The sequence below is a fragment of the Salvelinus sp. IW2-2015 genome, linkage group LG12, assembly GCF_002910315.2.
Source record: "Salvelinus sp. IW2-2015 linkage group LG12, ASM291031v2, whole genome shotgun sequence".
Classification (NCBI taxonomy): Eukaryota; Metazoa; Chordata; class Actinopteri; order Salmoniformes; family Salmonidae; genus Salvelinus; species Salvelinus sp. IW2-2015.
In genome coordinates, this window is record NC_036852.1 from 13,924,891 (window position 1) to 13,951,889 (window position 26,999).

Below are 26,999 nucleotides of genomic sequence, written 5' to 3' on the forward strand. Positions count from 1 at the left end.
TCATACGATAGAACCCAACATCAATATACAGGATTCAGGACAGCCAGAAAGAACTGGTGATTTCACATGAACCAGTTTCAAGACCATACAGTTCGAGATGTACCCCCTCTCAAATCCTTTTCACTCTCTTAGCAATCAGGACCACTGAGGGGGAAAAGAAACTGCAGCAGTAACAAGATGTGAGCATCAGGATGTTTTATTGTGAATCTGTTTTAGTCATCTTATTCATAGTCCATGAGGCACTGTTCTACTAGAAGTCATCATTGTCAGTCATCCAGGTCCAGTGTGTTGAGTTCCTCATCCAGTTCGTCCAGGTCCTCGCCAGTGAAAAGGTTCTCGTCAACAGGCACGGGCTCGGCTTCCTTTTCGTCGAGAGTCTCGTCTTCCCCATCGTGACCGTTCTCCACACCTCCACAAGCCCCGTTCAGCTGGTCATCTGGGAGAGGGCGCAAGGCACAGGTTCAGAACATCACATCTGCTCAGTCAAAGGCATCAGATATATACGCAGAATCTGTGCTGTGACCCATAAATGAAATTGCAATGGTAGGTGACGTGGCAAGGGAGTCATTCAACTTTGTTCAAGGGGCATCCGGGATTAGAATGGACATTTTTGGACTTAAAAATACTTTTATATAGCCATTTATTCCTGAAGAATATAACTTATACCCCATCAGAACCCAAAATACCCCATCAGAACCCAAAATATAAGCTTGTTTTACTCCATTGTTTACAATTACATTGCTTTCAAACAAACACTATACGCTTAACTTCTTTGGGGTAGGGGGCAGTATTTTCACGTTCGGATGAAAAGCGTGCCCAGAGTAAACGGCCTGCTACTCAGCCATAAAAGCTAGAATATGCATATTATTAGTAGATTTGGATAGAAAACACTGAAGTTTCCAAAACTGTTTAAATGATGTCTGAGTATAACAGAACTCATATGGCAGGCAAAAACCTGAGAGAAAATCCAACCAGGAAGTGGGAAATCTGAGGTTGGTCGATTTTCAACTCAGCTCCTATTGAAGATACAGTGGGATATTGGTAATGTTGCACTTCCTAAGGCTTCTACTAGATGTCAACAGTCTTTAGAACACAGTAGAAGCATCAGACAAGGAAGTGGGGCCGAAGGAGAGGGGTTTGAGTAAGGTCTGCCATGAGCTGAACATGCGCTGACCATGCGCGTTCATGTGAGAGCGAGCACTGTTCCATCACACTTCTGAAGACAATGGAATTCTCCAGTTGGAACATTATTGAAGAATTATGTTAAAAACATCCTAAAGATTGATTCAATACTTCGTTTGTCATGTTTTTACAGACCGTAACATCACTTTTTAAACTTTGTCCGTACTTTCCGCTGGACTTGCCTGGAAAGTGTACTGAACGCTAGAACAGGAGGAATTGAAATAAATGGACATTATTGATCAAAACAAACATTTATTGTGGAACTGGGATTCCTGGGAGTGCATTCTGATGAAGATCATCAAAGGTAAGTGAATGTTTATGTTATTTCTGACTTCTGTTGACTGCACAATATGGCGGATATATTTTTGTCTTGATTGTGCTCGGAGCGCCGACCTCAGATTATTGCATGGTTTGCTTTTTCCGTAAAGCTGTTTTGAAATCTGACACAGCGGTTGCATTAAGGGGAGGTATATCTATAAGTCCATGTGTAGAACTTGTATAACCATGCAATAATCTGAGACGGCGCTCAGAACAATAGTCAAATTAGCCGCCATGTTGGAGTCAACAGAAACCAGAAATTACATGATAAATGTTTCCTTACCTTTGATGATCTTCATCAGAATGCACTCCCAGGAATCCCAGGTCCACAATAAATGCTTGATTTGTTCGATAATGTCCGTTATTTATGTACAATTAGCTACTTTTGTTAGCGCATTTGGTAAACAATTCCAAAGTCACGAAGCGCATTCCCTAAAAGCTGACGAAATGTCCAAAAGTTCAGTAACAGTCAGTAGAAACATGTCAAACGATGTATTGAATCAATCTTTAGAATGTTGTTAACATAAATCTTGAATAACGTTCCAACCGGAGAATTACATTGACTTCAGATGAGCGATGGAACAGAGCTCCCTCTTATGTGAATGTGCATGGTCAGGTCATGGCAGACTTGACTAATTCCTCTCTCATTCGGCCCCCCTTCACAGTAGAGGCATCAGACAAAGTTCTAGACTGTTGACATCTAGTGGAAGCCGTAGGAAGTGAAAACTCATTCATATCTCGCTGTGATTTCAATGGGATCTTGGTTGAAAATCGACCAGCCTAATAATTTCCACTTCCGGTTTGGATTTTTTCTCAGGTTTTTGCCTGCCATATGAGTTCTGTTATACTCACAGACATAATTCAAACAGTTTCAGAAACTTCAGAGTGATATAATAATAATAATAATAATAATAAGCATATATTAGCAACTATGACTGAGGAGCAGGCCGTTTACTCTGTGCACCTTTCAACCAAGCTACTCAATACTGCCCCTGCAGCCACAAGAAGTTAAAGGGGAAATCCTCAGTTGAAACAAAGCATTCTCCCTGCCCATTTCAGCAAAAAGCTATGGGATGGGGCTAGAATTCACTCAAATTCATAAACAGAGCTATGGATGCAAGGACTGACCGTCCATGATATCAAAATTATAGTTTTAAAACAGGGGTTGGAACCGCTTCAGGGAACAGAAATATTTAATTGTGTAACAGAATTGGAACCGGGAACAAAAGTGATCCATACTCCGGAACAGAACTGTTATTTTAAAAAGCATGGAAATCAGTTAACCTGTTGAGGACATAGGGCGCTGTTTTCACTTTGGGGGAAAATCGTGCCCAATTTAAACGGCCTCGTACTCAATTCTTGCTCGTACAATATGCATATTATTATTACTATTGGATAGAAAACACTCTCTAGTTTCTAAAACCGTTTGAATTATATCTGTGAGTAAAACAGAACTCATTTTGCTGACAGGAAGTGGAAAATCTGAAATCGATGCTCTGTTCTAGGGCATGCCTATAAATGTCCTTGATATTTATTAGTATACATGCACTTCATACGTCTTCCACTAGATGTCGACAGGCAGTGAGAGAAGAAATGGAGTGTATAACTTGATCTGGGGTCGAATAAAATCTCTTGGCATGACGTGTCACCAGTTTCCTGTTTTCTGGAGCGCGCGTGAATGGACCTGGTTTTGCCTTCTGAAAAGCTGTCGTTATAGACGACTAATATCTCCGGCTTTGATTTTATTTGATACATGTGACAATATCATCGTAAAGTATGTTTTTTCAATATAGTTTTATTAGATTATTGAAATTTATTCGGGATGTTAGGCGTGTTGCGTTGTGTGCCTTTGTTCAGGAAGGAGAGCTTCGCGCTACTTTGCTAGCTTTCCGTGCTAATTGACTGGAGAAGAGGACATTCTAAAACCAAACAACGATTGTTCTGGACAAAGGACCCCTTGTACAACATTCTGATGGAAGATCAAAAGTAGGACCCATTTTATGATGCTATTTCATATATCTGTCGAACATGTGAAATAGTAGTTTGTGCCCAGATTTTGGGTACTCTCTCGCTATAACTAAGCTGGATGTCGTAATGAAGTTATTTTTAGAATTCTAACACGGCGATTGCATTAAGAACTAGTGTATCTATCATTTCCTAAACAACATGTATTTTCTAGTAACGTTTATGAATAGTTATTTGGTCAGAATAGTTGAGTGTCATAAAAATATCCGCACATTCTGGGAAAAAGATGCTACGTTAGCACAATGTATAACCACTGATTTCAGCTCTAAATATGCACATTTTCGAACAAAACATAAGTGTATGTATAACCTGATGTTATAGGACTGTCATCTGATGAAGGTTTATGAAGGTTAGTGAAAATTAATATATTTTGCTGGTTTATTTGCTATCGCTAACGTGCCTATTGCTATCGCTAACGTGCCTTGATGAATGAATGCGGTAGTGTGGTAGGCTATTTTGTAGTAAGAGTAATATAATGTATATTGTGTTTTCGCTGTAAAACACTTAAAAAAATCGGAAATATTGGCTGGATTCACAAGATGTTTTTTCTTTAATTTGCTTACCACATCGATTTTCAGAAATGTTTTATGATGAGTATTTTAGGTATTTGACGTTGGTGTCTGTAATTACTCTGGCTGCTTCGGTGCTATTTCTTGACGGTAGCTGCAATGTAAAACTGATTTATGCCTCAAATATGCACATTTTTCGAACAAAACAGATTTATTGTATAACATGTTATAAGACTGTCATCTGATGAAGTTGTTTCTTGGTTAGTTTGGTTGGTTCTTGGTTAGTTAGGTTGGCTTTGTGCATGCTACCTGTGCTGTGAAAAATGTCTGTCCTTTTTTGTATTTGGTGGTGAGCTAACATAAATATATGTGGTGTTTTCGCTGTAAAACATTTTAAAAATCGGACATGTTGACTGGATTCACAAGATGTGTATCTTTCATTTGCTGTATTGGACGTGTTAATGTGTGAAAGTTAAATATTTCTCAAAAATATTTTTTGAATTTCGCGCTCTGCCTTTTCAGTGGAATGTGGGAGGAGTTGCCAGACAGGTTAACATTATTTTACGTTCCAGGCATTTTTTTCTTGTCCCACAAGCTGAAAATATTTGTCATTGTGCAGGCTCCCTGCCCTTCCCCCTCCAAAGTATAGGCTACTGTACTGATGTTAAAACCGTGAGAAGATCGGGAGGTTTTTTATTAGCTAGAAAATAATGGATTAACTTTTTGAATGCTACTTAAAGATTACTATAGGCCTAGTTATTACATTTCACATTGGATTTATTCATTACAAAAAAGGCGAGACGTGTTTTTAGTTCTGGTGCCGCTGTACACACACACACGCTTGTAAGCTAGCTCAAAGGACATTCAAAGTTCCTTCATAGAAGCTGCTCCTCCTAGGTATAATTCTGTGGATCTAATTGAGATAATGCATGTCATAACAAGATGCCTAGTGCTTCAAACCTGCTCTTCCACCCTCTCTTCACGCTCTACCCATCTGTAAAATGTCAGTCACATCTTGTGCCATTTTAACCATGTTTTACTTCGCTTACAAACATAGGAGTAAGACAAGCTTATATTTTGGATTCTGATGGGGTACGACAGCTGAACTAAGCTCATGTGGCATTTATAAGTATTATTCTTCAGAAGTCAACGGGTACATATCATTCATTTATAAGTCTGAAAGTAGATGTACCAACTACAGATTGTCCCTTAAACTATAATTTTGATCTCATGGATGGTCAGTAGTTGTATCATTAGGTCTGTCTACGAATTTGAGAGTTTACCGGCTTTTTACAGAAACAAGTGAATCTCAGATAGCCCTCAGCCTTAAAAGGGGCAAATTGTATGATAGAAAGAGGTTTAAAGTCATACAGTACTGTGCAAAAGTTTTAGGCAGGTGTGAAAAAAATGCTTTAAAGTAAGAATGCTTTGAAAAATAGACATGTTACTAGATTATATTTATCAATTAACTAAATGCAAAGTGAGTGAACAGAAGAAATATCTTAATCAAATCCATATTAGGTGTGACCACCCCTTTACTTCAAAACAGCATCAATTCTTGTAGGTACGCTTGCACAAAGTCAGGGATTTTGTAGGCATATAATCAGGTGTATGATTAAACAATTATACCAAACAGGTGCCAATGATCATCAATTCAATATGTAGGTTGAAACGGTCATTAACTTAAACAGCTGTGTAGGTGGAATAAAACTGGGTGAGGAACAGCCAAACTCAGCTACAAGGTGAGGTTGGTGAAGACAGTTCACTGTCAAATGTCATACACCATGGCAAGACTGAGCACAGCAACAAGACACAGGGTGGTTATACTGCATCAGCAAGGTCACTCCCAGGCAGAATTGTCAAGGCAGACAGGGATTTCCAGACGTGCTGTCCAAGCTCTTTTGAAGAAGCACAAAGAAAAGGGCAACGTTGAGGACTGTACAGTCTTGGCAGAAAGTCTTGAGAATGACACAAATATTAATTTTCACAAAGTCTGCTGCCTCATTTTGTATGATGGCAATTTGCATATACTCCAGAATGTTATGAAGAGTGATCAGATGAATTGCAAAGTCCCACTTTGCCATGCAAATGAACTGAATCCCCAAAAAATATTTCCACTGCATTTCAGCCCTGCCACAAAAGGACCAGCTGACATCATATCAGTGATTCTCTCGTTAACACAGGTGTGAGTGTTGACGAGAACAAGGCTGGAGATCACTCTGTCATGTTGATTGAGCTCAAACAGACTGGAAGCTTCAAAAGGAGGGTGGTGCTTGGAATCATTGTTCTTCCTCTGTCAACCATGGTTACCCGCAAGGAAACACGTGCCGTCATCATTGCTTTGCAAAAAAAAGGGCTTCACAGGCAAGGATATTGCTGCCAGTAAGATTGCACCTAAATCAACCATTTATCGGATCATCAAGAACTTCAAGGAGAGCGGTTCAACTGTTGTGAAGAAGGCTTCAGGGCGCCCAGCAAGCACCAGGACCGTCTCCTAAAGTTGATTCAGGGGAACGACCAGTACAGAGCTTGCTCAGGAATGGCAGCAGGCAGGTGTGAGTGCATCTGCACGCACAGTGAGGCGAAGACTTTTGGAGGATGGCCTGGTGTCAAGAAGGGCAGCAAAGAAGCCACTTCTCTCCAGGAAAAACATCAGGGACAGAGCAATCTGTCAAAAGGTACAGGATCGGACTGCTGAGAGACGGGTAAAGTCATTTCTCTGATGAATCCCCTTTCCGATTGTTTGGGGCATCCGGAAAAAAAGCTTGTCCGGAGAAGACAAGGTGAGCGCTACCATCAGTCCTGTGTCATGCCAACAGTAAAGCATCCGGAGACCATTCATGTGTGGTTGCTTCTCAGCCAAGGATAGGCTCTCTCACAATTTTGCCTAAGAACACAGCCATGAATAATGAAATGGTACCAACATCCTCAGAGAGCAACTTCTCCAACCATCCAGGAACGTTTGGTGACGAACAATGCATTTTCCAGCATGATGGAGCACCTTGCCATAGAGCAAAAGTGACAACTAGTGGCTCGGGGAACAAAACATATTTTGGGTCCATGCAGGAAAACTCCCCAGAACTTGTGGTCAAGAGGCTGGTGACAAACAAAAACCCACAAATTCTGACAAACTCCAAGCATTGATTATGTAAAGAATGGGCTGCCCATCAGTCAGGATGTGGCCCAGAAGTTAATTGACAGCATGCCAGGGCGGATTGCAAGGTCTTGAAAAAGGGTCAACAAAATTCTACATCATTATGTAAGTCAATAATTGACATAATTATACTTCAGTATTCCATAGTAACATCTGACAAACACTGACACTGAAGCAGCAAACTTTATGGAAATTAATATTATCATCAAAACTTTTGCCCACGACTGTAGACGCAGTGGTCGGCCAAGGAACCGTACTGCCGTACTGACACATCATCACCTTATCACTTGGCACCAGCAGTGCCATCAGCTCAAACTTGCAGAAACAGTGGGACCCAGGTACACCATCTACTCGCCAAAGTCTGGTCAGAAGCGGCCTTCATGAAAGACATGCAGCCTTCATGGAAGACCTGCGGACAAAGCCATTCCCGCGGGAAACAAGGCCAAGCGACTCAAATATCCTGAAAACACAGAACTGGGGTGCAGAAAAATGGCAGCAGGTGCTCTGGACTGATGAGTCAAAATTTAAAATATTGGCTGTAGCAGAGCAGTTTGTTCGCCGAAGGGCTGAGGAGTGGTACACGAATGAGTGTCTGCAAAGTTGGCTCATTTCTGCAAATGGAGTAGGATGGTTGGTCAGAATGAAGCTCCTCAATGCTGAGAAGTACAGGCAGATCCTTATCCATCATGCAATATCAGGAGGCATCCGATGGCCCCAAATTTATCTGCAGCCATGACAACGATCCAACACTACAACGAAGAAGAACAAAGAGTCCTGGAAGTGATATTATGGCCCCACAGAGCCCAGATCGACATCATCGAGTCTGTCTGGAGTTACATGAGAGCGAGAAGCACCGGAGCTGCCTAATCCACAGAAGAACTGTGTTAGTTCCAAGATGTTTGGCCAACCTACCTGCCGAGTTCCTTCAAAAACTGTGTGAGAGTGAACCCAGAAAAATTTATACTGTTAAGCAAAGGTGGTCACACCAAATATAACGTAATGTAATGATAAATATAATCTATTAACATGTCTATTTTGAAGCATTCTTACTTTAAAGCATTTTTCACACTTGCCTAAAACTTTTGCGCAGTACTGTACATGTTAGATGGAAACACATTTGGATAGAAAGATAAATGCTTAAAAAAATAGAGATCAAGGATAATGTGCTTCCATTCAGTTTTCATTGGCAGAATAATTTCAAACACTCACCATTCGTTTCCTTTGTTGGCTTTGATTTGGCTGTGAATCTGTCAACTGCAGCAACAGTTATTCCGGTGTTGTCAACTTCCTTTGGAACAAACCTGGCTAGATCAATGTCCTGGAACTCCTGAACATCTTCAACCTGTGGGGAGGAATAACCAGTATCAGAGGTCTGAATGGCCGATTAAATTAGGGCCGATTTCAAGTTTTCATAACAAATCGGTAAATCGGCATTTTTGGACACTGATTGTGGCCGATAATTATTATATATATTTTTTTACCTTTATTTAACAAGGCAAGTCAATTAAGAACACATTCTTATTTTCAATGACGGCCTAGGAACGGTGGGTTAGCTGCCTTGTTCAGGGGCAGAACGACAGATTTTTACCTTGTCAGCTCGGGGATTTGATCTTGCAACCTTCCGGTTACTAGTCCAACACTCTAACCACCTGCCTTACATTGCACTCCACGAGGAGCCTGCATGGCAGGCTGACTACCTGTTACGCGAGTGCAGCAAGAAGCCAAGGTAAGTTGCTAACTAGCATTAAACTTATCTGATCAAAAACAATCAATCTTAACATAATCACTAGTTAACTACACATGGTTGATGATATTACTAGTTTATCTAGCATGTCCTGCGTTGCATATAATCGATGCGGTGCCTGTTAATTTCTCATCGAATCACAGCCTACTTCGCCAAACGGGTGATGATTTAACAAGCGCATTCGCTAAAAAAGCACTGTCGTTGCACCAGTGTGTACCTAACCATAAACATCAATGCTTTCCTTTAAAATCAATACAAGTATATATTTTTAAACCTGCATATTTAGTTAATATTGCCTGCTAACATTAATTTATTTTAACTAGAGAAATTGTGTCACTTCTCTTGCGTTCCGTGCAAGCAGTCAGGATATATGCAGCAGTTTGGGCCGCCTGGCTCGTTGCGAACTGTGTGTAGACCATTTATATCTAACGAAGACCGTAATTAATTTGCCAGAATTGTACATAATTATGACATAACATTGAAGGTTGTACAATGTAACAGCAATATTTAGGACTTAGGGATGCCATCCGTTAGGTAAAATACAGAACGGTTCCGTATTTCACTGAAAGAATAAACGTTTCGTTTTCGAAATTATAGTTTCCGTATTTGACCATATAAATGACCTAAGGCACGTATTTCTGTGTGTTATTATGTTATAATTAAGTTTAGGATTTGATAGAGCAGTCTAACTGAGTGGTGGTAGGCAGCAGCAGGCTTGTAAGCATTCATTCAAACAGCACTTTCGTGCGTTTGCCAGCAGTTCTTCAATGTGCTTCAAGCATTGAGCTGTTTATGACTTCAAGCCTATCAACTCCCGAGATTAGGCTGGTGTGACCGATGTGAAATGGCTAGCTAGTTAGCGGGGTGCACACTAATAGCGTTTAAATCGGTGACGTCACTCGCTCTGAGACCTTGAAGTAGTTGTTCCCCTTGCTCTGTGGAGCGATGCGTAACGATGCTTCGAGGGTGGCTATTGTCGATGTGTTCCTGGTTCGAGCCCAGGTAGGGCGAGGAGAGGGACGGAAGCTATACTGTTACACTATGAAATACAAATGGTAGAGAGAAATAGTCCTATAATAACTACAACCTAAAACTTCTTACCAGGGAATATTGAAGACTCATGTTAAAAGGAACCACCAGCTTTCATATGTTCTCATGTTCTGAGCAAGGAACTTAAACGTTAGCTTTTTTACATGGCACATATTGCACTTTTACTTTCTTCTCCAACACTTTGTTTTTGCATTATTTAAACCAAATTTAACATATTTCATTATTTATTTGAGGCAAAATTTATTTTATTGATGTATTATATTAAGTTAAAATAAGTGTTCATTCTGTATTGTTGTAATTGTCATTATTACAAATAAATAAATACATTTTTTTTTTTTTATTGTCAGATTAAATCGGTATTGGCTTTTTTTGGTCCTCCAATAAATCGGTATCGGTGTTGAAAAATCATAATCGTTCAACCTCTAGTATCAATGTTATACATATGTATCACTTCATGATAATGAAATCTGGTGTAGCGCCAACACGTCCTCAAGTTACTTCAGTAAAGATTTCCTGAGTATCCCCAGAGATACATGCCTATTGAAAAATATGCTTTATCAGGCTTACCTCAAAGTCATCATCGTCCTCAACATATTTTATGTCATCAGCCTCCTCATCGTCATCATCAGCCAGATCAGGGCAAAACTCAAATACTTGACGGCCGCTAACCTACACAACAACAATTCGTGTTAGTATTAAAATGTTTTCAACTTATCTGTAAGATGTGATACTGCAATCAAAATAAATGATAATTTCGAGCTTTGGCGACATCCTCTGGTAGAAAACAAAATCAAAGCTCACCCCAAAGGACCTGCCAGCTTTGAAATCAGCTTTCTTTTTCTCTATGTCTTGCTCTGCCTTGGCCACTTTCTCTTGCCTTTTCCTCTTTTTCCAGGCCAAGAAGGTCTCCAGAGTTATTCGGGTGACATTTGGTCCGAGGGCAGATCGCTGATAGACAAAGTAATTGTTTGGTAACATTTCTTAAACAGTAAAAGTCCACGGAAACTTCACAGGATCTCAATCTCAGCACTACGTTATTGAATAAGTCCCAAGTTAGATAAAAAAAAAAAAAAGTATGTTGGTCACAGAGTGATCGCAAACTTTAACAGAGTTAACAGCCAGTCCTGGCATCCATAGCTCTTTATGCATTTCAGAGTGGATAAAGTAGCGAGGCTGCCGATTGAAACAAACATTGTGGCTTTAACTGTAATACTAACAACAACAACTGAAATATCTCAAGTAGGAACTTGTATTTTCATGAAAAAGTGTTCATATCTACCTCATTCTCTATCAACTCTTCCATTGAGATTTCATCTTCCTTTTCATCCTTCTTCTTGTCTTTCTTTAGCACAAACCCAGCAGGCAATGCATGGCGGTACATACAAGTGTCAGCTCCACTAGGACATACCCAAAACCAACCATATTTGTTGTTTTCAATGGCATCAAGGAAATGCTTGCAAACCTACATGACGATAAAAGCAGAAGTCAGTCTAAAGTCAATGTATCCTAATATACAGTGCATTTGGAAAGTATTTAGACCCCTTGACTTTTCCCACATTGTTACTTTACAGCCTTATTCTAAAATAGATTCAATCGTTTTCCACACTCAATTTACACACAATACCCAATAATTACAAAGCAAAAAGAGATTTAGACATTTTTGCAAACTGATGGAAAATAAACTGAAATATTACATTTCCATAAGTATTAAGACCCTTTACTCAGTACTTTGTTGAAGCACCTTCGACAGCGATTACAGCCTAGTCTTATTGGGTATGACGCTACAAGCTTGGCACGTCTGAATTTCTCCTATTCTTCTCTGCAGATCATCAAAGCTGTGTCAGGTTGGATGGGGAGCGTCGCCACACATATCTTTAGGTCTCTCCAGAGATGTTCGATCGAGTTCAAATCAGGACTCTGCCTGGGCCACTCAAGGACATTGAGACGTGTCCCGAAGCCACTCGTCTTGGCTGTGTGCTTAGGGTCAGTGTCCTGTTGGAAGGTGAACCTTCACCCCAGTCTGAGGTCCTGCGTGCTCTGGAGCAGGTTTTCATCAAGGATCTCTGTACTTTGCTCCGTTCATCTTTCCCTCGATCCTGACTAGTCTCCCAGTCCCTGCCGCTGAAAAAGATCCCGACAGCATGATGCTGCCACCACCATGTTTCATCGTAGGGATGCTGCCAGATTTACTCCAGATGTGACACTTGGCATTCAGGCCAAAGAGTTCAAACTTCATCAGACCAGGGAAATCGTGTTTTTAGTGTCTTTCCTTTAGTGTCTTTTGGCAAACTACAAGMGGACTGCCATGTGCCTTTTACTGAGGAGTGGCTTCCGTCTGGCCTCTCTACAATAAAAGGCCTGATTGGTGGAGTGATGCAGAGATGGTTGTCCCATCTCCACAGAGGAACTCTGGTGCTCTGTCAGAGAGACCATCAGGTTCTTGGTCACCTTGACCAAGGCCCTTCTCGCCCAATTGCTTAGTTTGGCCCGGGCAGCCAGCTCTAGGAAGAGTCTTGGTGGTTCCAAACTTCTTCCATGTAAGAATGATGGAGGCCGCTGTGTTCTTGGGGACATTCAATGCTGCAGAAATGTTTTGGTACCCTTCCCCAGATCTGTGCCGACACAATCCTGTCTCTGAAGTCTACGGACAATTCCTTCGTCCTCATGGCTTGGTTTTTGATCCGACATGCACTGTCAACTGTGGGACATTATATAGACAGGTGTGTGCCTTTCATGTCCAATCAATATTTTTTTTCACAGGTGGACTCCAAGTTGTAGAATCATTTTAAGGATGATCAATGGAAACAGGATGCACCCGAGCTCAATTGAGTCTCACAGCAAGGGGTCTGAATACTTATGTAAAATTGAAAAACCTGTTTTTGCTTTGTTATTATGGGGTATTGAGTGTAGATTGATGAAGATTTTTTAAATTTAATCCATTTTAGAATAAGGCTGTAACAAAATGTGGAAAAAGGGAAGGGGTCTGAACATTTTCCGAATGCACTGTATAGTAGTGATGAATCTTAGCTCTTAGAGGGATGTGCCAAAACATACAATTTGAGTTTTTGAGCTTTGAGCTTTTTTCTTTTCAGCTTCTCCGTGCTTCTGGTTCACAACCTCCTCCAACTTCTTCTCATCCCAATTATCCATGGTGTCTATACAAAACAGGATAAATAGTCAGCTCTACAAAACCCAGCAGAGATATCAGCTGTCTCTTCACTGCTGACAACACTAATGGTTAGAAGACACTAACCTTTCTCAAGCTCGTCATCTCTCTTGTCGACGTAGAGGCTCCGTTTTTCACACTTCCTCTCGAGTGTCAAATCGTGGGAGAACTTGCACTTGTCTCCTTTGGTGCATTGGCCTTGCTTGAAGAAGGCACAGAGAACTGACTTTGGGTCCACCCCTGCAGAATTAAGAGGAAAATATAATAAGTACTGAATGTTTCTTCTTGCGCTCATTACCTCAGGGTCTTTCCTGCCACTTGCCAGTTAGGTGGATTTAATAGAATAACTACACATTAAGAAAAAAATATTCTCTTTTGTTATTGTAACCCAACACAGGGTAACAATATTGGGTAATGATTTAAATTATGTACAGTACCAGTCAAAAGTTTGGACACCTACTCATTCAAGGGTTTCTTTATTTTCTACATTTTAGAATAATAGAAAATAAATCAAAACTATGAAATAACACATGGAATCATGGGTTAAATCAAATCAAAATATATTTTAGATTCTTCAAAGTAGCCACCCTTTGCCTTCATGACAGCTTTGCACTCAACATTCCCTCAACCAGCTTCACCTCAAATGCTTTTCCAAACGTCTTGAAGGAGTTCCCACATATGCTGAGCACTTGTTGGCTGCTTTTCCTTCACTCTGCGGTCCAACTCATCCCAAACCATCTCAATTGGGTTGAGGTCGGGTTATTGGGAGGCCAGATCTGATGCAGCACTCCATCACTCTCCTTCTTGGTCAAATAACCCTTAAACAACCTGGAGATGTGTTGGGTCATTGTCCTGTTGAAAAACAAATGATAGTGGGACTAAGCCCAAACCAGACGGGATGCCGTATCGCTGCAGAATGCTGTGGTAGCCATGCTGGTTAAGTGTGCCTTGAATTATAAATAAATCACCGACAGTGTCACCAGCAAAGCATCCCCACACCACCACCTCCACACTTCAGTGGGAACCACACATGCGGAAATCATCCGTTCAACTACTCTGCATCTGATAAAGACAATGCGGTTGGAACCAAGAATCTCACATTTTGACTCATCAGACCAAAGGACAGATTTCCACTGGTCTAATGTCCATTGCTTGTGTTTCTTGGCTAAAGCAAGTCTTTTCTTCTTATTGGTGTCCTTTAGTAGTGGTTTGCAGAAATTCGACCATGAATTACTGATTCACACAGCCTCCCCTGAACAGTTGATGTTGAGATGTGTCTGTTACTTGAACTCAAGCATTTATTTGGGCTGCAATTTCTGAGGCTGGTAAATTTGATGAACTTATCCTCTGTAGCAGAGGTAACTCTGGTGCTTCCTTTCCTGTGGCGGTCCTCATGAGAGCCAGTTTCATCATAGCGTTTGATGGTTTCTGCGACTGCACTTGAAGAACCTTTCAAAGTTCTTATTTAAGCTGTTCACACCATAATATGGACTTGGTCTTTTACCAAATAGGGCTATATTCTGTATACCACCCCTAACATGTCACAACACAACTGATTTCCACAAATGCATTACGGAGAAAAGAAATTCCACAAATTAACTATTACCAAGGCACACCTGTTAATTGAAATGCATTCCATGTGACATGAAGGTGATTGAGAGAATGCAAAGAGGGTACATAGCTGTCATCAGGGCAAAGGGTGGCTACTTTGAAGAATCTAAAATATATTCTGATTTGTTTAACACTTTTTTAGTTACTACATGATTCCATGTGTTATTTCATAGTTTTGATGTCTTCACTATTATTCTACAACTTAGAAACTAGTCAAAATAAAGAAAAACCCTTGAATGAGAAGGTGTGTCCAAACTTTTGACTGGTACTGTACAACATAAACATTAACATTCATTACAAACATGCCATACAATCTGTAAGAACTTCATTAACATAACAGTAAACATCTAATTTGTTAAAGGTGTTACAAATGCTTTTACATGTTAGTGTTAATCTTGTAATTTGATGCATTGCAATAAACTTTTCTTTTGAGACAACTTAGAGCAAACATTGCAAATTGTGTTAATTGAAACCTGATATAACCCTCCAGAGACAACTATCCACTAATGGAATGAATCATTTAGAATTGTAACATCCGTCATTGTAAATAAGAACTTAAAATAAAATATGTTAGTATCTCCGACACAAAACCTCAATGATGCAACTCTATGCACACTTGATGGCTTTTCTAGATTGAGGATAAACACAGTAGTTTGCGTGGTGCACAAAGATTGTCTGAAATTGCTCAGTTTATATCATAATAACTTTTTGCACCTTTGCCCTGTTCTAATTCTTGACAAACAGTAGTGGGTAGTCCACATAGGCCTAATCAGTGATTAAGCCTGACAATAGGAGTTTGCTAAGCATTCAATAGGGTAAGGTTGCAAAATGTCCTTTTATATTAACCAGAGCATTTTTCAGAATATATGTACCAGGGGAAACTTTGTAGCTGAATATAGACAACATTTCCATCCTCACCTTTAGCGACCTTCTGAGCAGCCACCACTGGCTTGAAAAGCTCGTTCAGCTCATCTAACTCTTTCTTCTTGTCACCCTTTCTGTTCTTGTCCCCTTCAGCAGCAACCTAGGAAAACAGGATCTAGTTAGTCACAAGTCCACGACAGGAACCAGGTTTGCCGGTCTCCTGACCTAATAGCAAGCTATAGCTTATAGCTTAAACTTACCTCAATTAGCCCGACTAACCGGTGCCTGTATATAGCCTCACTACTGTTATTTTTCACTGTTGTTTTTTTTATTTATTTACTTATCTATTGTTCACCTAATACCTATTTTTACTTAAAAATTGCACTGTTGGTTAGGGCCTGTAAATAAGCATTTCACTGTAATGTCTACACCTGTTGTATTCGGCGCACATGACAAACTGATTTGATTAGGTCAGCTTTACAAACATTTACATTTTCCAGAAGGTGCCTGTTATGGGATTTTTATGAATACTGACTAAATAATGTATACATTTAACTACAAATATAACAGAATTATATCCTGTCTGATGAAGAATGTTTGTCCATAAGAAAGAGGGACTGTTAGTAGGCAAGGAACTGTGGCAGACAACTTGTGACCACTATGGAACTGACCACTGTGAAACGGATAACAGAGAAGGAAGTCCCCCCACCTAGGCAGGGGAGAAACCTTAGGCTTGTAGTAGATTGTATAACAGGTGGCAGGCAATGTATGAGAAGGACTTGTGACTATATTGTCATTGTATTAGAGGGACATTTATGACGAAATGAGGTAAATAAACCAATGTACATGTAATGATTGGCAGAGCACTCTCGTAAATACATTTTCTGACTATTGTGGCGGGGCCTCCGTCTGATTCATTTCAACCAGTTTCTTACAAATTCTGGGTTTCAGGCTGAGTAATTAATTCAATTGGGTATTATGAACAACTGAGAACAAAATTCTCGTAACAGTGCCTTGTTTTGCCTTGTGTGGCCAGAATGTTGAATGAACTGTCATTTGGACTTACTCTGCCAATTGTCCACTTTGTTGGTCCTATGCCATTGGACATTTTTGACAAAATATCCACAGGAAAGTATTACCAAACCGACTTTTTAAAATGCTGGCGGAGGAATAAAAATAGCATCAATACGAAAGTATACCAGTTTCATTTGAGGACCAGGATGTTGACAACTGTGCCATACAGATTGCGAAATAGTTGGGAAAAGATTTTTGATGTACCGATTCCATGGTAAGCCTACACCAATACAATACACCAATACAAAGGACTCATGTAAAAGTCAGGATGGACATACAATTTTCATAAACCCTTAAAACATTGGAAATAACTTCAAAACAACTATTATTTTGCGTGGGTTGTATTACCAACAAATGATCACACACACATAATAATATAACAAATAATGAGCTCTGGTGCCTCCAGAAAAGTCCTGTACCTCGGGCCTAATAGAGTTCTGCCCGGTAAAGGAGTTCAAGGAACTCAAGTGACCTTAGTCACGCAATGTTTGTYCGTTCATACAAGTGTAGCGTAAACCCAGTATCAATCATACAATCAAAATAACACTTATTTTACCACACAACCATAAAGCTTATCCAATCTTAATAAGTCCTCAACTACAACTAACCACATAATTCATCACGGTATACGTCACACCAAAACAAATGAAATACCGTATACAAAAAGATTGTAGTCAGTTGGTCAGACATACAATCCGATCCGCCAACAGATCTCCAGCGGAGAAAGGCCACACTTGCAATTAGGCTACAAAGCACACTTAAATACAACAAAACGGAAGCGAGAAGCTTCGGAACTGAGGGTTGAACAAATCCTTGTTCACGTCTCCATCACAACCTCACTTTTGTGCAGCTGAGGCTGGCTATTTAATTGGTAATTAAAGGGGAAGCGCCCTATTGGAAGGAGAAGCACTTCCAAGAGACTGAAAAACAGCTTCTATCTCAAGTCCATCAGACTGTTAAATAGCAATCACTAGCACATTAGAGGCTGCTGCCCTATATACAGACTTGAAATCACTGGCCACTTTAATGGTTTACATATTTTGCATTACCCATCTCATATGTATATACTGTACTCTATTGTACTGTATCCTAGTCTATGTAGGGCTGACATTGCTCGTCCGAATATTTATACACTGCTCAAAAAAATAAAGGGAACACTAAAATAACACATCCTAGATCTGAATGAATGAAATATTCTTATTAAATACTTTTTTCTTTACATAGTTGAATGTGCTGACAACAAAATCACACAAAAATGATCAATGGAAATCAAATTTATCAACCCATAGAGGTCTGGATTTGGAGTCACACTCAAAATTAAAGTGGAAAACCACACTACAGGCTGATCCAACTTTGATGTAATGTCCTTAAAACAGTAAAATGAGGCTCAGTAGTGGTGTGGCCTCCACGTGCCTGTATGACCTCCCTACAACGCCTGGGCATGCTCCTGATGAGGTGGCGGATGGTCTCCGAGGCATCTCCTCCCAGACCTGGACTAAAGCATCCGCCAACTCCTGGACAGTCTGTGGTGCAACGTGGCGTTGGTGGATGGAGCGAGACATGATGTCCCATATGTGCTCAATTGGATTCAGGTCTGGGGAACGGGCGGCCAGTCCATGGCATCAATGCCTTCCTCTTGCAGGAACTGCTGACACACTCCAGCCACATGAGGTCTAGCATTAGGAGGAACCCAGGGCCAACCACACCAGCATATGGTCTCACACAGGGGTTGAGGATCTCATCTCGGTACCTAATGGCAGTCAGGCTACCTCTGGCGAGCACATGGAGGGCTGTGCGGCCCCCCAAAGAAATGCCACCCCACACCATGACTGACCCACCGCCAAACCGGTCATGCTGGAGGATGTTGCAGGCAGCAGAACGTTCTCCACGGCGTCTCCAGACTCTGTCACGTGCTCAGTGTGAACCTACTTTCATCTGTGAAGAGCACAGGGCGCCAGTGGGAAATTTTGCCAAACGTCCTGCACGGTGTTGGGCTGTAAGCACAACCCCCACCTGTGGACGTCGGGCCCTCATACCACCCTCATGGAGTCTGTTTCTGACCGTTTGAGCAGACACATGCACATTTGTGGCCTGCTGGAGGTCATTTTGCAGGGCTCTGGCAGTGCTCCTCCCGCTCCTCCTTGCACAAAGGCAGAGGTAGCGGTCCTGCTGCTGGGTTGTTGCCCTCCTACGGCCTCCTCCACATCTCCTGATGTACTGGCCTGTCTCCTGGTAGCGCCTCCATGCTCTGGACACTACGCTGACAGACACAGCAAACCTTCTTGCCACAGCTCGCATTGATGTTCCATCCTGGATGAGCTGCACTACCTGAGCCACTTGTATGGGTTGTAGTCTCCGTCTCATGCTTCCACTAGAGTGAAAGCACCGCCAGCATTCAAAAGTGACGAAAACATCAGCCAGGAAGCATAGGAACTGAGAAGTGGTCTGTGGTCACCACCTGCAGAACCACTCCTTTATTGGGGGTGTCTTGCTAATTGTCTATAATTTCCACCTGTTGTCTATTCCATTTGCACAACAGCATGTGAAATGTATTGTCAATCAGTGTTGCTTCCTAAGTGGACAGTTTGATTTCACAGAAGTGTGATTGACTTGGAGTTACATTGTGTTGTTTAAGTGTTCCCTTTATTTTTTTGAGCAGTGTATATTCTTAATTCCATTCCTTTACTTAGATGTGTGTATTGTTGTGAAAGTTAGATATTACTGCACTGTTGGAGTTAGAGAAACAAGCATTTCGCTACACCCGCAATGACATCTGCTAAACACGTGTATGTGACCAATAACATTTGATTTGACCACCTCTGATGTATAACATTGCAACATTACAACCAAATAGGTTTTACCTCTTGAAATAATGATCTCATTCAATATATCAAATGGCTATGGTAGGTTACAAATATGGTTGCAAAGGTTTGGAAACTTTCCAGTAAATTTCCAGAATTTTTCTGGAAATTTTCCATGGGAAGTTAGCTCATAACAGTGAACTTTTTTTGTGGGATATACATAAGGCAATACTAGGTCTTATGGCATATTTGGGTTAAACTATCCCCAATTCAATGGAATTGCAATCCTCTGCATGCACATGTGCAGCTGATTCTCACAGTACTACACTGTCTGAGCCAAGGACTTCATGCCTTCTGGTAAAGTTTTGATTGCAATACTGGGTGGGGTGAATATATTTTATATGACAAACATGATTTTTGTTAACTAGTAAATAATAGCCTACAGAAAAGTGTGTTTAATTCATTTCTAACTTGTTAACAATTTCTGATAGTTGGTAGCAAAAACTATGTGGGTTTTAGCTTGCTTGAGCCTGCTAACTGAGGAGTGTTAATTCACCTGTTTCCATACATGTTTCATTTTAAAACATTTATCTTACAAAGGAGTTGTTTAATCTAACTGCTAAACTATTTATCTGTACATGGAATTGTATTTGTTTGTTTTTTTACTCATTTTTTGCAGTCGTGCCAACATATCTCATCAGCCACCTGGTGGAAGGCACTGTGTATCTGAGGCTCTTTCCCCTGTTGCCTCCATCATCCTCCAAATCGCACCAACATCAGCCGCCTCAGAGAGCAACTGGTCCTTGTTTGGGAACACACACACCAAAGCACGCAACAGACTGACCAATACAAGGGTTGAAAAATTGGTGGCCATCCAGGCAAATTTGCGTTTTTGAGCCTGACAAAGAGCCATCCTCAAAAAGGTTAGAAAGTGACAGTGAAGATGAAGCCTCAGAGTCTGATGTTCAAGAGGTGGACATTGAGGAGGTCCAGGGAGAAGACATGGAAGCCTGAGAGGAAGACAACCAAAGCTTTAGTTTCTAGACTATAATTTTAAAGATGCATGTTGAAAATGTTTTTGGGAGATGCGATAGATCATTGGGGATCATTCAATATTCTCTTTTGTTGTTCAGTGAAATCATCCCATGTGAAGAGTCAACTAATTTAATTCAAGTTAAATTCGTAACTACATTTATTTATTTCTATTGGAAGGATTTAATAATTTGCAATTATGTCTACTTATGATAAGGTAAAAGGTTTATGTCTCCATATTATATGGTAAATATTTACAATGCAAAAAACATCTACATTTAAATGGTATTAATATTAATTTGCATATATTCCGTTAATTCCCATATATTCCCTTTAATTCCCATGGAAAGTGCCACCTCTAAATATTCCCCAAAATTTGCAACCCTAGTTACAAATATTTTTATTCAACTGAAGCAAGCCCACAAATTCAGTAAATTAACATTTTCTAGTTTAGTCATTTATCTTAGCTGCCTTAGAAGTATTTACTTTGCAGGCTGACTAGCATCTAGAGATGCAATGTCCCAACATTGGATGATACAATTAAAATGGAGGTATCTACTAAACAAGTTGAAGCCACCTAAACCAAAAGCCTACATTAATATGTTTTCCTAAAATTACAGTTCGCAGTTCCAATTATTTTGATTCACATAATTCGATTCACCACGATTTAACCAAATACCAACTAATACAATCATTTGTTTTGTTAAATCAACTTGTATAGCCATATTCGTGAGTGTAGGCAGTGGAAAGTTTAGGGAAATTACCAAAACATTAATACATGCTAATAATAGCTAGACAGTTACCTAGAGGGTACAATATATGTTTGAATTGGCTACTTAGTTATTAGTCTGTTCTTAATCCTATTTTATATGTTAGGCCTGCTTCTGCAATGTCCGACTGTCTCGCTCTCCTTGAGCAACGGCCCACTCGTCTTGCACAGATACAAGTGATGCCCACAAACACGCTAAAGTGACATTCCGATCCTGGCTGATATGTAGATTTTTAATTGATTGATAAAATATTTTTTTAAACGGCCTAAATAAATTACATTAACCTGTTTGGGATAGGGGGTAGCATTTTCACGTTTGGATGAAAAGCATGCCCAGAGTAAACTGCCTGCTACTCAGTCCCAGTTGCTAATATATGCATATTTTTAGTAGATTTGGATAGAAAACACTCTGAAGTTTCTAAAACTGTTTGAATGATGTCTGTGAGTATAACAGAACTCATATGGCAGGTGAAAAATTTWGAAAAATCCAACCAGGCAGTTGGAAATCTGAGGTTTGTAGTTTTTCAACTCTTTGCCTATCGAATATACAGTCTCTATGAGGCCAAATTGCACTTCCTAAGGCTTCCACTAGATGTCAACAGTCTTCAGAACCTTGTTTGATGCATCTACTGTAAAGGAGGGGGGAATGAGAGGGGATTGAGTCAGTGGTCTGGCAGAGTGCCATGAGCTGACCACGCGCGTTCACGTGAGAGTTAGCTTGAGTTCCATTGCATTTCTGAAGACAAAGGAATTCTTCGGTTGGAACATTATTGATGATTTATGATAAAACACCCTAAAGATTGATTCTATACTTCGTTTGACATGTTTCTACGAACTGTAATATGACTTTTTTGACTTTGTCTTAACTAAGCGATCGCGTATTGAGCATTTGGATTACTGGGCTAAACGTGAACAAAAAGGAGGTATTTGGACAAATTATGAACGTTATCGAACAAATCAAACATTTATTGTGGAACTGGGATTCCTGGGAGTGCATTCTGATGAAGATCATCAAAGGTAAGTGAATATTTGTAATGCTATTTMTGACTTCTGTTGAGTCCACAACATGGCGGGTATATGTTTGGCTTGTTTTGGTTTCTGAGCTCCGTACTCAGATTATTGCATGGTTTGCTTTTTCCGTAAAGCTTTATTGAAATCTGACAAAGCGGTTGCATTAAGATGCTAGATCCAGGCAAAAATTAGGCTAGATGTGTCAAAGTAAATTAGCAAGAAAACATCTATAGATTGATGTAGCCATAAGAACCTGACTTATGTAAATTTCTTCTCTAGTTGGAACAGAGCTATGCCAGAACGTGGACAGCACGGAATATGGCTAGGAAAATGTACCTCAATCCAGGGATAGAATATGTCGCTGTACTCTGTAATTTCCCCCAAATGATAAATGTTTAATCAATAAGATTGAAATATTGCCCATTTTTTATCAAACTGCCTTTTTCGTCAGCCTGATATCCTAGCAAATGCTATAGCAGTCCATTGAATCCCAAGAAAATGCAATGCTTAGCATTGAGGTGAGTAGTAGCTACCTTAAGTGTTGTAAAATCCCAACGGGTTGCTTTAACATTAGCTGTCCTCATTCTGGCATAACACACTGTTCTGACTAGCTCTCAAAAACTCTAGGGAGCATTTTGCCTTCTCCTTACAGTTTTCAGCGTCACCCACAACTGGCTCGTGTGACCTACAATCCCGACTGTTTTGAAGTTTAGAAACGTAAATAATCGTTGCTTGCGATACAGCTTTCGAAACATTTAGTACTTAGTTAGAAAGAATCATTCAAATAAAAAATATACAATTACTGAAGCAGTGTTGCACAGATCTATACAGCTATGGGTGGCTCCATCCGACCTAGCTACACCTCCTGAGTTCCATTTGTTAAACACAAATGTTTGGAGCACGCTAGATAGCTAATTAGCACAGGCGGTAACTTCTGTGGTTGCGGTTCAAACACTTAAAAGACCCACCCTATCCCCTCAGCCCTCAAATTAAGTGGACACTTCTGATGAAGTATCATTACGTCTGATGAGTATACACTTGCAGGGCAAGGGAGGAAGGAATTAATTTTAAAATGGACCAGCCTTGGTCAGAAATTCGTCACTCCATCCCTCGATGATTGTGTTTTCAGCCACCAGTGGGTGGCTGTGTGGGTTATTTATATGCCCTACAGTCAATTATGAGTGCATGTCTACTTAAATTAAATATATAATTATTAATATACACTTACTGTATGATAGTTAGCAAATTAATTAGCTAACTAACGTTAGACTGCCTAGCTAGAACTTCTGCTGGAAAATGTTTTACTTCTACAATTTCCAAAAGATCACCAAACAAAAACATATTTACTTTTTACGAGATGTGTTTGTGCTGTCATGTGCATTAGTAGCACAATTTCTAACTTATTTACATTCGTTTTGACTTACACTTGTATGTTGACTTCTCCATTGATGTTTAAGTTTTCGCAGACTTCTTATCGGATGTATAATTGTCACAAATTGAATTATGGGGAGTTTCGGGCCCCGGAGTGAACATAATTGTACACTAGCAAAGCCGACTAAAAACAAGGGCTGAGGGGCTTACGTTGCAAACTTCCCTTGCTTGGCTAATCATTTGGACACCCCTCCAAGATGGCAACGGGGATTTCCCCAAGGGCATAAGGTGAGGGTAAGTGGACGAGGGTGTGTCTTTTAAGTGTTTGGACAGAAGCCTGTCTTCAATAAACAAGCGCTGTAACATGGAGAAATGGCTGTGTGGGAACACTAACCATATAAATAGTGTGTATTTTTTCAACATTTAGTTTATTTTTCTTTGCTGATATACAGGATATGTTCCTTATGTTTCCAAAACAGTACCACAAGCGATGCGTGTTAATGTTTACTGCAAGCGTCGGGCTCTTAACAAAACTCCCCCTGTGACAAGATACTATTGTCAATAGGCGCTAAAGCAATTAATGTCTATGAATTGGGTACATTCTAACTAGAGAGAAGACATGAACAAAAGCCGGGTTATTATGGCTATAGGTTGATGATGTTCTAATGGCAACCATCTCTTTACAAGTCAAGCCAGTGGTCATTAGGACAATTAATTGAGAAACAATAAGACTGTAGGCCTAGCTGCGCAATCTTACCTTACTACCAGGAACTTGCTTGACTTGCTGAGAGACATTCTTGATAAATTTCTGTTGTTTTCCACCCTTTTTGTTCTTCAAACCAAATGTCTTGTCCTATATAGATAAACAAATTGAATACCAGCAATTTAATAAAGGACATAACGTTAATGTTAGTTGGCAGGCTACCTATTAGAAACCTCAACGACAAAATAATGTTTCTGGCGCTAGCTATCTAAGTAGATTTATAGTAGCTGACTAACTAGCCTGGGTTACTTTACCGACAAATATTAGAGATGATAACTAGCTAGCCAACCTTTCATCTGTGTTACAACTACTAACTAAGCAGTTCATTCAAGCCGTGGACAGACGATCACACAACTTAGCTACACTTGACATTAATTCGAATAAATACGATTGTAACCTTTGCTAGCTACTGTCTGCAGCTAACAAGCTACATCATGCAAGCACAAGTTAGCTACCAGTAGCTACCACGTTCTTAAAAAGGGGTTAGCATAAGAACGCTAACGTTCGTTAGGTTGGTACCTAGCAAATATAACGGTTGGAAAGTGTTCTGCTTTCAACAATACGTGGTATAACTAGCTAGCATCTAACGTTATCTGTCTATCTTACTAGCTTCACAAAATAACATTTGAACGTTACTGTAACTTAGCTAGCTACCGGTAGCTAGCAAACTAGCTTAGCATTATCCCATGTAATTTGGATCTCGTGCGCATAAGGGATTTCACCTCAATGATCTTTTCTTTCTTCTTTTCTTGCGTTTTTTTACTACCCGCGGCAGCTTGAACTGGTTTCTTCGGAGGCATAGTGAATGATGTAACTATATTTTTGAATTATTCTATTACGATAGCCACCGCTACATGCAGTACTAACAGGCCACTCCGTGACAACTTGTTACCAAGTTGACGCTGAATGATGTCAGTGGTAATTCTTTTTCTTCCTAGGTGTTTTTTGGGGGCGGTTGGCATCCAACATAATGGTGCATTACCGACACCTACTGTGCTGGAGAGTTTTGACCATCGTTTAACGTCCTCGTTCCTCAACGGTTGTCACTCTATACCACAGCCACAAAGTCAAAATCGTGGTACAAAAGTACACTAGAGGACGAACAAAAACACGTCTGCACTGCTACGCCATCTTGGATTGAGGTATCTAGCTTAGATTGTAGGACGGCCGGGGTGTTAAGCATATACCAATTTATGTCACCTAGCAGTACGAACTCTGACAATAGATGGGGGGCAATCAATTCACATATGGTGTTCAGGGCACAGCTGGGAGCTGAGGGGGGTCTATAACAAGAGGCAACAGTGAGTGACTTATTTCAGGGGAGATGGATATTTAAAAGTAGAAGCTTTAACTGTTTGGGCATAGACCTGGATAGTATGAAAGACCTCTGCAGGCTATCTCTACAGTAGATTGCAATTCTGCTGCTTTTAGCAGTTCTGTCTTGACAGAAATGTAATTGGGGATGGAAATTTCAGAATTTTTGGTGGCCTTCCTAAGCCAGGATTCAGACACGGCTAGGACATCAGGGTTGGCGGAGTGTGCTAAAGCAGTGAATAAAGCAAACTTAGGGAGGAGGCTTCTGATGTTAACATGCATGAACCCAAGGCTTTTACGGTTGCAGAAGTCAACAAATGAGAGCGCCTGGGGACACACAGGGCCTGGGTTAACCTCTACATCACCAGAGGAAACGAGGAGGATGCCACGATCGTTTGTATAGACGGACCAAGGCACAGTGTATGTTGAGTTCCACATAATATTTAATAGTGAAACTTTGCAAAAACAAACAGTGACAACAGAGGTGCTACATACACTTACTCCAAACAATATCCCATAGCACACAGGTGGAAAAATGCTACTTAAGTATGATCCCCAATTAGAGACAACGATAGCCAGCTGTCTCTAATTGGGAATCATACCAACACACCAACATAGAAAAAACAAACTAGAACCCCACATAGAAAATATAAACTAGACTAAATCCCTAGTCACGCCCTGACCTACTCTACCATAGAAAATAAAGGCTTCCTATGGTCAGGGTGTGACAGAGGAGTAGGATGAGGGTATGCTAAAGGCTATAAGAACTGGTCGTCTAGTGCTTTGGGAACAGAGAATAAAAGGAGCACATTTCTGGGCGTGGTAGGGTAGATTCTAGGCATAGTGTATAGACAATGGTATGGTAGGGTGCGTGTACAGTGGGGGTAAACCTAGGCATTGAGCGATGATGAGAGAGGTTACATCTCTGGAGGCGCCAGTTAAGTTAGGTGCGGTCTCCRCATGTGTGGGGGGTGGGACAAGGGGGCTATCTGAGGCATGTTGAGCAGGACTAGGGGCTCTCCAGTAAAATAAAACAATGAGCGCTGCCCTAAACAACAGTATACATATTGACATTAGAGAAAGGCATAAGGTTTTGATTGGAAGAGCTAAGACAACAACGGGTGAGACAACAACGGGTAAACAGCTTGGAAAACAACAACAACGGGTAAATGGCGATGAATGGGCAGAGAGGGTCAGTTAGCTACACACAGGGCCGGCCTGAGTTCGAGGCTGGGGCCGAC

The 26,999-nt window shown here is 40.5% G+C and overlaps 1 protein-coding gene across 1 annotated transcript; it reads right to left on the reverse strand.

Annotated features, from left to right (window-relative positions):
* Nucleotides 1-180: 180 nt before the first annotated feature.
* LOC111971130 (zinc finger CCCH domain-containing protein 15-like) lies at nt 181-25,361 on the reverse strand. Its single transcript, XM_023997923.2, has 10 exons — nt 25,167-25,361; nt 24,439-24,534; nt 15,678-15,783; nt 13,236-13,388; nt 13,037-13,137; nt 11,262-11,444; nt 10,784-10,930; nt 10,550-10,651; nt 8,398-8,530; nt 181-436 (listed from the first exon to the last, which is right to left on the reverse strand). The coding sequence occupies exons 1-10, from the start codon at nt 25,242-25,244 to the stop codon at nt 267-269; spliced, it is 1,269 nt and encodes a 422-aa protein (XP_023853691.1). The 5' UTR covers nt 25,245-25,361; the 3' UTR covers nt 181-266.
* Nucleotides 25,362-26,999: the final 1,638 nt, after the last annotated feature.

Excerpts from the sequence above, each read along its gene's own strand:
- LOC111971130 (XM_023997923.2), bottom strand. The coding sequence starts at position 25,244 with ATGCCTCCGAAGAAACCAGTTCAAGCTGCCGCGGGTAGTAAAAAAACG. Across the intron at positions 24,535-25,166 it reads AGAAAGAAAAGATCATTGAG|GACAAGACATTTGGTTTGAA; the intron begins GTGAAATCCCTT and ends TTATCTATATAG. Across the intron at positions 15,784-24,438 it reads AGCAAGTTCCTGGTAGTAAG|GTTGCTGCTGAAGGGGACAA; the intron begins GTAAGATTGCGC and ends CTGTTTTCCTAG.